General features: G+C 43.1%; 1 protein-coding gene and 1 long non-coding RNA gene across 4 annotated transcripts in view; both read right to left on the bottom strand.

Annotated features, from left to right (window-relative positions):
* zgc:110158 (single-stranded DNA-binding protein 3) overlaps positions 1–15612 on the bottom strand; it is a 37715-nt gene extending 22103 nt beyond the window's left edge. For 2 of the 3 annotated variants that reach the window (XM_027274789.1, XM_027274790.1), the window contains exons 1-4: positions 15350–15405; positions 8283–8355; positions 7651–7712; positions 3684–3768 (exon numbers count right to left, since the gene is read on the bottom strand). In XM_027274789.1, coding sequence (XP_027130590.1) covers positions 3684–3768; positions 7651–7712; positions 8283–8355; positions 15350–15405 — 276 coding nt within the window. Of the gene's footprint in view, positions 1–3683; positions 3769–7650; positions 7713–8282; positions 8356–15349 lie in introns of all 3 variants that reach the window. The other variant, XM_019277460.2, reaches the window with a different exon arrangement.
* Positions 1551–3351, bottom strand: LOC113744577 (uncharacterized). The gene is made up of 2 exons (XR_003461664.1): positions 2088–3351; positions 1551–2043 (listed from the first exon to the last, which is right to left on the bottom strand). It is a non-coding gene; the product is annotated as an uncharacterized LOC113744577 (long non-coding RNA).
* Positions 15613–15900: the final 288 nt, after the last annotated feature.

The following is a 15900-nucleotide window of genomic DNA, read 5'->3' as shown; positions in this document are numbered from 1 at the left end:
GCACAGGGTGTTTTATTTCGAAAACCGACCGGATTCTTTCACATTTCTGTGTCTGACTTCCTGTTAGCTTGAGCTGGTCTTTTTGCAGATTGGACACGGCGTCCGTCAAAAACAAAACAGAGTGGAGACCCACATCTGAAACGGACCCTGGTGCTTCTGGTAGCGTCTGACTACAACAGCCTCAATTGAAAATAATTGTTTGAATGTTGCATAACTTTGTATTTGCGTCATTAGTACTCAAATTGATCCAGGAGCTGCTGGGCAGCACCGACCGCCTCTGTGAAGTGATTTGCTGAGGGAAACTCAGAAAACAAATAAAAATTATTATCGTCTGAATCTTCATATTTGTTTTGGACGGCCCCAATCTCCAGGTTGGGAACTGCTGTGTTGAAGCTTTTGAATTTCAATTTGCATGAATATTATTTTAAAAAGCTCTCAAAACCTTCATCACACCAGCACTGCCAATCAAACACGCAAACTAACTGATGTACGACGTGATGTTTGATTGTAACACATTGTTAATCCATTTTAAATGAATGGAACTACTACTACTACTGCTGCTGGAAGACGTGCAAGAGCTGTAACATGAAGAGCCAAAATTAACTCTTTACTGTCTGTATTATCTCTGTTTTTCTTACTGTCCAACTTCACTTCAACTAGAAGATCATACAATCTAAAGAATCATCACTAAGCATCACAATGACGTAGTAAAAACCTAAAAAATAAGAGCGTTAAATTCTATATTTATAATATTTTAAAGCTATTTAAAGCCTGGATGAATATATTAGTTCAAAAACACATCAAAATAATGATTAATCTGTATCTGCCTAATGTTTGCTAAGTCTGCTTCTTTGGTGAATCAGATGCAATAAAAACTTCGACGTACGCCAACCACCAAGTCACTCTAAGGTAACAGTCTAACCGCCCCTGCATTACTTTTAATAACCAGAGTCAGGACTTGGAAGAAAGTTGCCTTGAATGTAACCACGAACCTTCACTGCACCCAGCAGAGAGAGCTGTGATAATGCCTTTTAAATGTTGGCTTGCAATCTAGCAATCCTCAAAAGGCGAAGAAACTCTTTTGAGGTAAGGTGAAATATTGTTTTTTTTTTTTTTTTCTCCTTGCGATGCCTCTTCCCGGCTCATTCTTTTGAAACCAGTAGAAAAAGGACCTGTGCTCAGAGACTAGCCTCGGGGGGCTGGAGCCAAAATTAAACCGGTCCCGTCTCCTTCGCTTTATCACTGTTAGAAGCAGACAGCAAGCAACCATGTAGCACACCCATCTACATTCATATAGTCCCCCCCCCACACACACACACACAGGGTTAACTGGCACTCTGGCACTAAGGGTGAGGGCCCCTCCACCTTCCTTCTATGGGCTGGTTGCCAAAGATGCCCCCTGTCCAAAAATACACACACACATACACACACATACACGCTTGCACACACACATAAATCCCTGGCTTAGCCTCGGCCCAGTGCTGGGATTACCGGATTAGAACTCTATTCCATTATCTCTCCACACTATACGGCACACACACACACACACACACACAATGCCACACTGTCTTGGCCAGAGAGGACGCACAGCGTCAATCACAACTCATGACATTTACACACAAGTGGAGAGAGTGGAGAAAAAAAAAAAAAGTTATTTACAGTATTATGAGGCAGTATGCCGGAGACGTTATTAGCGTGACTCCTTCTGCAAGAGACCTGGACCTGTGACAGCAAGCAGCCACCCCACCGAGGTGTCCTTGGGCAAGACACTGAATCCCTACAAACTCCAGAAAAAGGCTGTTTCATAGCAGACCTCTGATCTCGGAGAGCAGCGAGACAGGAGGAAAGGAAGAGTTTGTCCTTCAAACTCTTAAAAAGCAGCAGATTATTTCTCAAGGACGCACACGGAAATAAAAACACTGCAGAACTTTAAATCTACACAACTCTGAATAAAAATAATTATAAATAAGATTAACCTGACTTGACTTAAGTGAGTTAAAGTCCAAAAATCACAAATTTGTCTCGAGGGGCTTTAAAGAAAAACTCCAAAAATCACAAATTTGTCTCGAGGGGCTTTAAAGAAAAACACGCTGAGTGGAAATATTTGGTTCTTTGATAAGAAGTCAAAAAGGTGCAAGCCTCGCTCAGGAGGAAAGTTAAACACGACCCCAATTTTTTTGCATTTTGGCAAAAGCTACAATCACAGAGCTTATGTTCTTTCGATACTCTGTTTTTTCTTTCTCCCAACTTCAGCGACAAAGCGTTTAATTAACCTAGCTTCTTTCTCCTCAGCAGTGACTTGGATATTGTTGTATTTACGGACAAACAGATACCCAAACATAAGACACCAGAAACAAACGTTTAAATAATTCAAGCTGGGGCACGACGAATAATAAACCTACATCATCTTTAAATTGACCAGGAGAGTTATCTGTGAATTTGAAGCAAGCCCTGGGATGTTTGTTTCAGTAGTCCCTCTGATTTTATAACTCTTATTCTCGAATATAAATATTGCTTTTCTAATCCTTCTGCACTTATAAGAGTTCATCCATTGTGATGTTGGACTGTAAAACTCTCTTTATAGATGTTTGGGTGGCTTAAAAGTCGTGTTATCACCATCTTTGAATCAGTAAAACTTCCACGCAACACAACGTGACCCCGATAGTACGACCACAACAAGCTCATCACAAGCATTGGAAACGTTTCTTCTCTTCTTTAATTTGGACTCATTTAGTTTGTTTTTGCTCCAAAGCTTTTTTTTTTTTTAGATTTATTTTCATCTCAACTTTTTTTGCCATCACAAAGTTAAGAGCACATTCAGACAGAATCCAGCTGAAGTTAAGCCAAGTCCAACTTTTGGACACCCAATGTCTCGATGTGGACACCAATCAGGCAATAAGACGGGTCCAAACTCCTCCACACTCAGCCTGAAACGTCTCTGAAACTGAGTGATCCAGGTGGATTCATGGACTAGACTACGACACTCGACCTGTTGTGTTCTGGCTTTGTTTTATTTCATGAACCCAGCTTCTAAATCTGTGCAAACACTGGTCAAGAGACAAAGACAGTGAATGAGAGTGAGTGAGCGGCAGCCTCATGAAGTTATTGAATGTTTCACAGCCGTTACGTTCAGCACAACACGGCGGCTGATGTGCCAGACTCCGTGGTGATAATAAGTTGTTTTTTCAAGCAACAATACCAAATATTCCAGTTTCTAAATTAAGATGATTTGCAGTTTTTAACTGTTTTTGTCAGACGAAATAAGAAATTTTAGGACTTTTTTTCACTATTTTCTTACAATTTATACACCAAACAGTTAATCTACTAATCAAAACAATGGTTTATAGATGAATCGACAATAACTGCTGTCATTATTTACTCCCTGCTAACACAAATGTTTGTTTTGAACTGTGAACGGTTTTGATTGATATGATTATTTGTGCAGCCAAATTAGTTCATAGTCGGCTGGTATTTACAGTCAGTTTAGAAACATGTCAAGTTTCATCCCCGGTGCAGCTGATGATTATATTTCTTGTTCTTGTGGGTGTCACCTCAAGATTCTCTTTGCACACTCCACACATGTCTAAAATATCTTCAGTGTTTACATGCGTGTCTGTAGCGGACATATAAAAGACAGAAATCCACACAGTGAGTGATGGGTAAAGCTGCCGTCGGTCACTTACATAGTCATGGAAGGCCTTCGCCTCGCTGGAGTGCTCGCATGTCTCTCTTCGGTCTGGAGCCGCACAATACAAATCCCAGAATACACTGTAACGGGAGGTGGGTTTGGGGAGGGGAGAGGTCAAAGGTTAGAACACAGAGCAATACAAGCAAATGTATAACAGCTATTCATAAGTCATTCACACACTCTCACTATCTCCCTATCGCTCTTAAACTCCCTCTCATACACTTGAGCATCACCGTAAGAGGGACACAACGCCCGAGTCGACCCCCTCAATCAACCTCTCACTCACTCCAAAAACACACACACACACTTGGATTACTATACTTGCACAGACCTTTCCTTGGCTGCATCCATTTCTTCGCTCTGAACTTAAGCCGTTACACTGACTTAAGCCTAAACTCGATCCCCGCAATACCCTTTTCTACAAGTGAGGGCTGGTAAACTGCCTCATCGGGAGGGAATTTGCTTATCATCAGATCCATACGAGCTTCTGTTTCAGTCTTCACCCAAGGAGAAAACACCACACACACACACCTAACTTCAACGCTAACCACTTGTGTGCTTCTTAACTGAATCGGTCTTTGTGCATTGATTTTAGTTGAAGTGCCACAAACCCGAGTGAAACATGGCTAACGAGAGGACTAAATCAGGCAGCCGCTTCACATGTCCTGACGGTCTGCGGTGGACATGTTGAATCCAAAACATCTGGAATTTTTCATACACCTCTGCACTTCATAAGACGCGCGCATATTTGGGAGGCTCGGCGCGGTCCCACGGTGAAACGAAAACTCTTGTCGAGCATCTGTTTTGAGCGCAGCGAGTGGAATTCATGGTAGTATTCCGATCTCGATAGCTGAAGTGTTATTTCCACGAGAAGGACAGAGTGTATGGTTGAGTTACAGAGGAGCGCGCCAGAGATAAAGGACGTCACTGTGTTGCTCAAGGACACATCGACAGGGAGAAATACTTCGAGGCTACTGGACTTAAACCTTCCAGTCAAGAAAATGATCTGACTGAAAAAAGAGAGACGAAGAGAAGGAAATCCAGACTGTTTTTTGACCACAGTACAATAATGAAATAAAAAATAGCACTTCTACAGTGTGAGCTTATATAAGAAAACACTATGTTGCATTGAATTTATTATATTTACATAAAAAAGGGGAACATCTAGATGAATCTTTAACTGAACACAAGAACTAACATATTCCTTACATTTACCCAGGCTTCTATGCTTTCAAATTATTATTCTGTTCCCTCGTTTTCTTTTTATTAAAACATGTCCTTGGTCTCATATTGCTGATGGTGCTCTGCAGGCCTGACGCTCATTCTTCTGACTCAGCAGAGAGACCCCCCTGAGGTGAAAAGTTACACTAGATATTGTACTTTTTAAGAGCATTTAAGGGTATATTTACAAGTCGGTAATTTTACATCCACAGGTTTTTTTAAATATTTGTTCCTTTGTGATGTGTGCGGTACTAATTTCAGCACAGTGTCCTTCAGCAACCAAGCGAATCTATTCTGAATCCTGTGGCACAGTTTTTTTTTTTTGTGGACGCGCTCCAATCTTCCGGAGGAAGGAGCGAGTGAAAAGACTTAACCTTGAAAGCGATCAATAAATTAGAACATTAGAAACATTCGAGATGAGTATTTTCTGTCAGAACGCTTTTGATAAGAGCGGTGAGGACCGCTTGATCCGCACATGCTATTAAACATAATTTATTGTCCATGAAAGATAAAGTGCGCTCATTTTTTTTAAAGATCTTCTTTTTGTCAATGAGGCCTCTTAAAAGACCAAAAATAATAATGAATTGATTCTACTAACGAGAATGATCTGTGATGATCTCTGTTTAAAGATCGAAGAGATGGTTGAAAACACATAAATGAGTTATATTTTTACACTAGATGACGTGTTTTTTTTCATAATGATGGACACATGGGCACTTCACTGTCTTTTGAGTGGATCCCACACGCACTGTCCCGCTGCTGTAAACGCTCACTAGTGCGGCAAATCCGCCGCTGAAAATAGTCCAGAAGAAAAACATATTTTCTGAGAAGGCACTGACAGAAACACAGAATTTCTTTAGCCATATCCGGTAAATAATGTTGGTAAAATCATCATAAAACTGCAACTATTAGGGATGTAACGATACACTCAACTCATGATTCAATACGGTTCACGATTTTTTGTTCACGATACGATTTTCTCTCAATTATTATTATTTTTTTTTTAAATCAAAATGAGCTACAGACAAATTATGACCAAATAAAATCTGTAGGAAAAAATCTTTCTTTACAGAAACTCTCAGTTTTTGTTCTCTTGAAAAATATCTCCTTTCTTTATAAACAATCTCACAAGTGTAATGTGCAGTTTTCACTCACGAGGTGGCGTAACGTTACTTTGTCTCTCACTGTAGTGGCAGCTGGTATGCTGCTGCTCGTGTGGCAGCTATATGTTAGCAGTCTCTTGCAGTATTTACATGCTGTTTTTGGTTTTGTCTGTCCGTTTCTCACCGGTTGTATTTGTGTATATAGGGAATCCAAAATGCCGCCACACAGGTGATTTCAAACTGCTCTGTGCGTCCTCTATTTCAAAGCTTTTTTCTACCGTCGGCATGTCTTCCCTCGTTCTGTGCTCCGTACATACGTAGTGACGTCTGACGTTGAACAAATGAATCACCATCCAGTGACTTTTTTTTTTTAAGATAACCTGTTTCTAATTTTAAAAAAGAATAAAAAGAACATATCCTACTTCTCTCGCATTCGCGAAAGAATCACGATACATTTTTTCTGTCAACGGGTACGAATCGTCACGCATTTGTACCGATTTTTAATCGTGTCACGATGCATCGTTACATCCCTAGCAACTATCATTATAGAGTAAGACGTTTCCTTTTCTGGTCACGTTCAATGTTTTAAACTCTTATCTGGGGGTAATTTTAAGCTTGATTCAGGTCTCTAGTCATGGACCTCTACTCCTTTTTAATGGAGTCGTTAAATATTCCTCAGCGATGGTCACTCACATCAGTTCAGTCCTCAGGAAACAGCATCATACATTATCTAAACACTTCAAAAATATGGCTACAAATCTGATCACCGTCGAGCTGCGTGTAAACGCGGATTTTACAGTTTTAACCCTCCAAAAAGAAACACAAGTGAAACCTCTGAGCGGCGGCTTAAGGTGACGACCCCGGAGGTCAAAACTTAGCCAGGGGCAGAAATGACAGGAGAGAGGGGGTTGGAGGAGGAAGACAGCAGAGGGGAGAGGTGGCACAAAAGAAGATGGAATGCAACGGGTTAATCTGCTAAGAATCCTTCTCCCGCATGAACAAAGGAGAAAAGTGGGAGGTGGGAGGGGGGGGGGGGCACACAAGGGTGACGAGGGGGTGAGGAGGGGAGGGGAAGAGTACCGAGAGGTGGGAGCCATTCCCTAACCATCTGGATCTATTGTTTCAGGAACTGGGGAGGTGGGGAGGGTGAAGGGACGGAGCGCTGGAGGAGGGGGAGAAGACGGGGAGGGGGGGTGTGGGGGGGTCACGCCCTCGGTGAGTCTGGTCAACCCCGAGGCTGCGACTCGGCTCAACCTCCCACCTATGGAAGTCATTTTTTAAAAATCATGAATGACGCCGCGTGCCATCAATTAAATTAAAAATCGGCATTCTTCGAGCGCGGGGGGGATATTTGATACGTTTGAATAAACATATTTGAATTTAGGGCTCTTTCACGAGGGTTCATGAACGCTCAAATGAAGCTACTGTTTGTGCAGATGACGGTGATGAATTATGTAGCGATGGGATGGACACTAGAGCCATATCAGTGAGTATGTGTGTGTATGTGCAGGGAGGAGGAGGGTACGCAGCTTGAGACATGTTCTGTAAAATCTGTTTACACGCCAAAAAGCAGAAAGAAAGCAAGATCAGACCGACTGTGTCAAAAACAAGACAAAACTAGCTTTCTGTGACACTCACCACCACCACGAATGAAGGAATCCAGGGGGCTCCCCTAATGTAATATTCTTCTCCCATCGAATCTGGAGGAGTGTAGAGGAGAGAGAAAAGTCACTTACAGCCACTAGAGAGAGGATTATGTCTGCGGGTCCAGGGGTTAAGAACATATAATCAGTCAGTCTCAAACTGTCAATGGCCTCGGACGTGAAGATGTGCAACTTTCCGGCTCTGTCGATCTCCATCTTCCTGACTCCTCTCATCTCTCGGCCTTTTTCCTTTTCCCCCCCCCCCCCACACTTTCAACATTTAAATGATCATTGTTTGACTTGTTTACCGTTGGCCCCGTTTGCACCCAAAAAAAAGCCTGTTACGAGGCGTACAAACAACGAGATTCAGCACGGCAGCCTGTGAGCGTGATCCGGTGTAACTTTATAGGATTTCCTTTTGAAAAATTGATGCAACACCTTACGCTCTGTAATCATGTTTAGCATGTTTGGAACTGAATGCAAGTCGTTGTGAACATCTACTACAGCCAGGTTATAGTTTGTTTCACTAATGAAGAAAAAAAACGAGGTTTGACTTCCTGTTTCATCGATTCTTTATCCGAGAATGATTGCGTTATGAACTGGTTAGTGTCATGGATGCCATCTTACCTCAGACAGGAAGGTCTGTGCAGACTTCTGTGCTCCCACGTGTAGCAGGTACTCGTACACATATAACGCTAACCTGAAATGTACAAAGGAAACAAATTGTTAGAGGTCAAGTTCAGCTTCCTGGGTAAAAACCAATGATAGATAGAAATGTTCAACCCCAGAAACTATCAGCACCTGGAGACGATAGTGTAACAGGACTAAAAGTTTAGAGTTTGCATTTTAACACGTCTGAAAAAACCTGGTTAAGAATTAACAAACCAACAATAGATTAAAAAAGAAAAAGTTCAAGGTTTTGCTTGAAACACGCTGTTCTTTTAAATGTACTGCTGGGTGACGGTATTGTTTGAATGGATCTTTGGAAAGAGGCAGGCAGAGGTGTTAAAAAGTCAAGATGTCCATCTTCAAATGAAGGTTCATCAGTACATAACCCGCTGAAGCCATCAGCGAATACAAAGGAGAGGAGGTTTCACTGCTCATGCTCGTTTCTCCATAATTAAAAAGAAGTCATCCACTGCTCATCTTTTAATATCATTGACAGTGAAAAGCGCCCCACCCTTAGTGCTAATATTAACAATAGCAACAACTGGTGTTTGCTCGTGCTGTGAATGAATCCTTGTACAGCTCGGGTTTGACCAGTCAGCAACTTTCAGTACTTTCACTTCAACAGTTCCTGGACAGCCGTAAAGTACTACCTCAGGAGCAGGGACTGTTTTGGGGGGTATAAATCAAGACCTGGGAAATAAAATTGGCTCCATGTCCATGTGTTTAAAATGCAGGTGAAGCTCCTTTAAAAAAAAAGGTTATTTTCTTGCCATCGTAAACATCCCAGCAGCGCTTCTCTGGCCTGTGTAGTTTGTCCATTAGTGCCTACGTAAATCCTCAAATCACAAGCTGGAAAACACCCGTCGACCTGCATGAAGCATACTCCGTCCTGACCGAACACACCTGATGCTGACACTGATATATACATGTGACGCACTCACAACAATTCAAACAATATTTCAAAAGCTCTCGACAATCACTGCTATTATAACAGAAGCTATGATAACAGCAATCCACCGGGGTCTATTAACACACACACACAGAACCGTGCTGTGTAGTGGGGAAACCCCCATTGGCCCAACATTGTACTCCTAACGCCTTCACTTAGTCGTGTTTAATAGGCTGTTAATGGACCATCAATCGACCGGCAGCGTGGATATGACAGTGCCCCGTGTGCCCAGAGCAGACAGTCCTCTGACAGGCCAATAAGGTCCTAATGAGAAGGACAGTAGCTCAGTGTCATAGTCCCCCCATCATTAGTCAATGAACTGATCAATGAAACATGGTTTTGAGATAATAAGGCTGTTGTGCAGTTTGTTTTTGACCACTAACAGCCAATTTGCCTTCGCGATGCTGTCTTCTATTAAGCTGAAGCTCAATGGTGGGATTTAAGGTGAGGTCTATTTAAAGCTTTCAGCGAATTTAAGCCTCTTAAGGTTAAATATCTTTTTTTTTTTTTAAAGATAGGAAGCCGATAAGCTCAGTAGCTCCGCATAATTAAGACATTAAATAGGGTAAGTTTTAATAACTGAACTCAATCTATACGTTTCTGCCTCATCATGGTTCTCAGGGTGAATCCGAGGGACGATTCAGACAAAAATCAGTTGCCGTGTTGTGATTACGTGCAAGTCAGTGATGCGCGGGTCCGTGTTTGATCGACCTGCACCGACCGACGTTTTAAAGTAACCCGCCCGAACTCGGACCGCAGCAAATAATTGTGAAATATTGTACCCAACCCGCTACCTGACCCACTTTTTAAAAAGTAGTCTATACTTTCTCTACCACCAGTTATTCAGCCAATAAAGTCTGTGTGTTTCACAGAAAACTTTGTCTACTACATAAATTACAAAACTTTACTCTGCATCTTTATTTCAAATGACCCGACCGACCGCGACCCGAATATCATTACAAATATTGTTCGGTGACTCGTGACCGTGGGCGACCGCGGGCACTCGCTCAATTTGGATCAACCCACGCATCACTGGTGCAAGTCAGTGGAAAAAGTTACAAATGCACTCAAACGTTGCTGTGGTGGCAAATCCGGCGATCAGACCGGTCAAACTTCTGAAACGTCACTGAAACCATCAATATCGAGGCAGACGCCCCCTTTCCCCATTAAGTCCAATTGGTTTATTTCATGTACCCAACTTCAAGATCTGTGTCTACGCTGCAAAACATCTTTCTTTTGGTTTGCGTCCGAGAGACAGCAGTGGTTGAGCGACACGCAGAGTCAATGAGGAGAGGGAGCACCAATAGCGAGAAGGCCGGCGAATCAGAGAATTAAAAGTATTTTTTCTGATGGCGGCTAATTGCAGACGTGGTCTGAATACACCCTGAGGCTACACACAGCTCCTTTAGACAGACTCTTTACAAGACTGAACTCAAACTGGATCGCAACAAATCGGTCAATTAATCATCAAACGGACGACTCCAGGTTCTCAAATCTGAGATGTCACTGATTTCTTTTTTGGTCTTACAACATAGAAAATGTTATATTTTGGTATTTTATCTGTTGCCTTGTGCTGTAGGATATTGTGAGGGGCATCTTTTTTCTTTTTACCGTTTTCTGACATTTTATTGACCAAATAATAAATAAAGGAAATGACTGGCAGCTCAATCGATACTGAAAATCATTATTAGCTGCAGCAAAGTTTCTAAAGACTAATTGGACATGAGGATCTTCTCTACTTGCTGGTTTCCATTATCAGATCACTGCATACATCTTTATTGTGGTGTATAATGTCTTTTTTATGAATGCCCATTTAAGAACAAGTGTTGCAAATTAGCTTGGGCTATAAAATGCTACAATATACAGCAGTAGTCTGTTCAGTTAATAGTCTACACTTAGCTGTGAAAATAACCATGAATAAATAAATAAATGTGCAGAGGGTGAACGTCCACGTGGGATAATGTAAAGGACTGCACACTCTTGCGTGAGTGTCACGGCGAGAACTCATTTGGTGAGTATTTCTTTGGATGAAGCCACAGATGAGCAAACACAACTGCTGCAGAGTGTTATGATGGAGAGACGATCCGTGGCCGACCTGTTCTTACTACTAATGTTATGCAAATGTTTAAAAATATGCATTGTTAGTATGCAAATGTAGTCTGTAAACGATACGAATAGGCAAACAGACAGTAACTGTAGTTTGGAGGCGATGGTCGCTTACATGATCACACCTTGTCCTTCACAGGCGCGACGCAGTCGGGGGACATTTTCTGAACATCGTCGCAGCAGGAGGGGCGGCGGCGGCTGGCGGTTATATAAATGCAGGCCGCTTAAGGTTTGTGTCATTAAATGTGTTTTTAGCATAGCAACGGATTCAAATCTGAAAAAGTTTCGAGTGTGATCTGCACGTCACACACTAACGAGCACACACTGATATTATATGATAAAGTAGGACAACGCTTCGTCTTTCAAACTTTCAGCGCTGTTTGCAACACGGACACTCAAACAGCCATACAGGCTGCATGCTGCTGGTCAATGAGAGTGCTCTTCAGCGTTCCATATATAGTTTACCCCGTGTGAGATTGACACAGTGCTTGACACGGTGCTTTAATGGGTCAATGTGCAGCATCTGACCTGGCATCTCCACCATGCTCCTGATCCGAGCTGAGCTTAGGTTGGACAGGACTTTGTTGAACCGGCTCGTGTACGAGTAGAAATGTAATTTAAAAGCTACCGACACTTGGAGATCATTTGAGTGATTGAAGTGCAAGAGAGAGAAAGAAGGTAACCATGCACATGTCTTCTGGGTGTGCACTGGGTTTCTGGGATGGTGTATACCGAATGAATGCAAAGCTATATACGTCGGAGATGTAACTGGAAATGATAGATGTATAGTCAATAACAAGGAACGGCCTACCAACCTCGACTCACAGAGAAGGTCTCTGCTACTAAACGAGGGGAATTGGGTGACGTATGGCATAAAGAAAAACACGTATGACCTGGATACTGTAGGAACCCAAGAAACCAGACTTGTTTTTAACAGATTCCTGCAGCCATGACTGTTATGTTATGTTTTTATTTAGATTTTCTTTCACTGTATGAACAAAAACCCACTGAACATCACAGTTTCTAAAGAAGAAAGAAGCACGAGGAGAGACAGAGCTTCCAGAGAGGACGGAAACCGAAACTTCGCTTGGTATTTCTGTAGTTTATCTCGTTGAATGTCTCTGATTAAAGTGTGACACAGGACACACGACGACTGAGTTGGCCGTGCATTCAGCAGACTTACACCTCATGTGTAAAAAGTGATAACAGCTTCGACGTGCAGTGCGGTGCAGCGGTGCTCTGTATACGTACAAGTTGGCCATCCTGCTCGGAAGGTAATAAATAGCTATGGGTGTTCCCCCTCTTGCAGATAGTCACCGAGATAAGAAAACATACATGCGCAGGCAGACGTTCAGACATCCAGACGAACAAACAAACAAAGCAGAGGCGAGCCTTGAAATCTAAAACTTCCCGGAGTGATTTACAGAGGTTAATATTATTCAGCTCTAAAAAAAAACAAAAACACACGCATCATGCCGCTCACATGTACAGCCCGCGACGCCACGAGCTTAATTCGACACAGATTGGTTGTCGCGCAGATGACCGATGCTCTCGAGAGGCTAAAGACTACACACACACACACACACACACACACACACTTGACCACTTTAGCCAGGGGAATCTGACCACTTTCTGAGGCTCCTACCAATTTGTAGGTCACAAAGCTCTCTGTGACCGCTGGTGTAGAGTAAGTCACTGCCACTTGCAGGTCAGTCTAGTATTGGGCCACACACACCTGAACAGCACGCACACACACACACACACACAGGATGCTTCGATGGCTCGCTGGATACACGTGCAGCCATCTATTAGAGTTTTGACTTGAAGGGAATAGTTAGAGTTGGTCTTATGTCTGGGGACAGGAGGATCACAATGCAGATCTCCCCCCCAAGAGGCCTTCAATGAAATTTTTATGTGTGTTTTTTTGTGTGGGTCGCGAAAGGGTCTCCGTGTGCACGCACCTGGCCTTCTGCATTATTAAAGCTCCGAAGCTAGCTCACAGAAAAAAAGGAGGAGAAGTTTTAAAAAAGAGGAAGGAGCAGCTATAGGATGGAGAAATGTGTTTTGACTGGAGCGTAAAGAGGGGGCATGGCCTGTTTTTAGGAGAAGAAACGGTATGTGGGGATCAGAGGAGCAGTCAGGTCATGATGGGAGACGAGAAGAGGAGGTTGTTTTTGACAGGCGGGATGTGAAATTACATTCATGAGCTCCAGCAACAGTTACTCTCTAGTTTTTGAAAAGGTTACACCAAAGTTTTGAGCTGGAATCGCATTTTCCTCCATCACACCATGTGAGGTGACCTCCTGACCTCCCTCCCCGCTATCCCCCCCGTCCCTTTACGTCCTGAGACGGGACATCAGCGAGGCATGCGCTCACTCCCGTAAGAGGGGAGGAACGTCCCTAAGATGTACGCCGCCGGCACACCTGACATCCCGACAAAACCCCCTCTTTAAACATGGATGAGTCTGCCCACCGTCTCTCTCTCCGTCTCTTTCTTTCTTTTCTATCTCTTCTGTCTCTCCCAACTCTGACGCAAAGCTGAGAGCAGCTGCTACAGTCCGTCTCAATAATTCAACAGCGAAGCGAGGGATGAGGACTTGTGAGGAGCAGCAAAAGAAGGAAAAAAAAAAGATGGGACGTGAGAGTTAGGAGGAGAAGGAGAAGGAAGAGGAGGAGGCAGATGAAGAAAGACACCAGTAAGAGAAGGGGAGGATGATGATGAAGAATATCAAACATACACATGGGTCTGACAACTCTGTCCCACTTCAGTACCCCAATACGCTGACTGGTCCAAGCCAGTCACAGAGTCCAGCATTTACTGGTGAGGGATTTAAACCTATGTGGGTGCTCACCTCTTTATTTACCTGCATCCAGCTGTAGTGCCATTAACACAATGACACCCCAAACAAAGTTTAAATGTTGTGCTTTTGTTTGTCCCTTGCAGCAGATAGTGGCTCATATATATATTTGACAAATGACGCGTTAAAAAGTTACATTTCAGATCAGATCTGTAAAAAAAACGTGCGTGCATGCATCTCCAGAGCGAACAACAGGCAACGAGACGGTGCCGTGCAGACAAAGGGATCGGAGGGCTACAGCTCCCAGAGCTAACACCACCAACACCACCACCACCTAAAAAAAAAAAAGCAGCCTTGCATCAGCGGCTGCAACTCAAGATGTGCACCCTTAAAGAGAAAATCAGTACGGGGGGCCACACAAAAGTTATGAGGCGCTCTGCACCCACCACCAGCACCAGCAGCACCTCCGGAGCTACCGCGGAGCTCGTAGCAGCTCACGCCGCTCTCCGAACGCTTACGCACGGATACAATGTAGCCCTCACCCCCGGTGACTTAAAGAGTATCACTGTGGAACAATGGTCAAAAAAAAAACCCACACACACACACGTCCCTCTGTGTGCTATTTTGTGACAAAGCCACCAGCAAACAGCTGTAATCTATTTTTACCTTGCCTCGACACAAAAGCCCAAAGAGACAGAGCTAGCTCTTACAAATGCATTGTTCCTCACACACACACACACACTCTTCAAGAAGGGATCCCCTAACACCACCTACCACCTCCATCACCAATCAATGCTCCCTCCACAGTGTGCACATTTTATTTTTGGTTGTTTTTTAAATTAAAAAAGCACTATAACAGGATACACGTGCTGCAACTCTGGTGCAACTTTAGTGTTTTTGTGCATTGGAGAGAAACTGGTTAGCCTGGCTGGCTAACTTAGCAAAGACAGAGAGAGAGAGAGAGAGAGAAGCCCCTCTCATGCTTTAGTTTGTAGTTAGGATGGAGGAAGGGACACCACGGTGATTTAAAACATTAAAAGCTTAATATTAATTAAAAATACTCATAATAAAGAAGTGAGTGAGCTGCCTACACATCCAGTTAGCAACTTTAGCCACCTAGCAGCAGCAGCAGCAGCAGACTTGTGTTGTGACAGTGCAATAATGTTACTTACTTTTCTCTCGCCTGGCTGTCGGAGGGCACCACAGCTCCTTTACCCTTGCCGTACATCTTGGGAGGCTGTTGTGATACTTTTTTATTTTTATTTTATCCCCCCCCACTTCGACACCTGTCAAAGAAAGCTACCAGGAAAACCTACTATCTCCATAGCTACCCAGTTAGTGTTGTCTCCCTTATTTCTCTCTTCTCTCCCCCTCGCGCTCTCTCTTTGCTCCGGTTTCCTTTTTTTTTTTTTTTTTTTTTTTTTTTTCAATCGCTGTTCCTGGATTCAGCTCACGCCCCCCCTGTTGTGAGCGGGTGGGGGCTTCTTAAAGAGACAGCGTCTCTTTTTTTTTTCTTTTTTTTTCTTCTCTCTCTCTCTCTCTTCTTGTTCTCGACTTTCGCTTCAAGTTCAAGTTCTCTTCAAGTTGAGGCCTTGCATTACTATCTGTGTTCATGTACACCGCCAAGACAGATGATTATATATCAGAATCAGAATCACGTTATTGGAATTATGAAGAATTTGACTTTGCTCTCAATTGTACATACAGGTGTAGATATAAGTAC

This window comes from Larimichthys crocea, chromosome XXIV (genome assembly GCF_000972845.2).
Source record: "Larimichthys crocea isolate SSNF chromosome XXIV, L_crocea_2.0, whole genome shotgun sequence".
Taxonomy (NCBI): domain Eukaryota; kingdom Metazoa; phylum Chordata; class Actinopteri; family Sciaenidae; genus Larimichthys; species Larimichthys crocea.
This window is presented reverse-complemented; position numbering and strand designations above follow the sequence as displayed.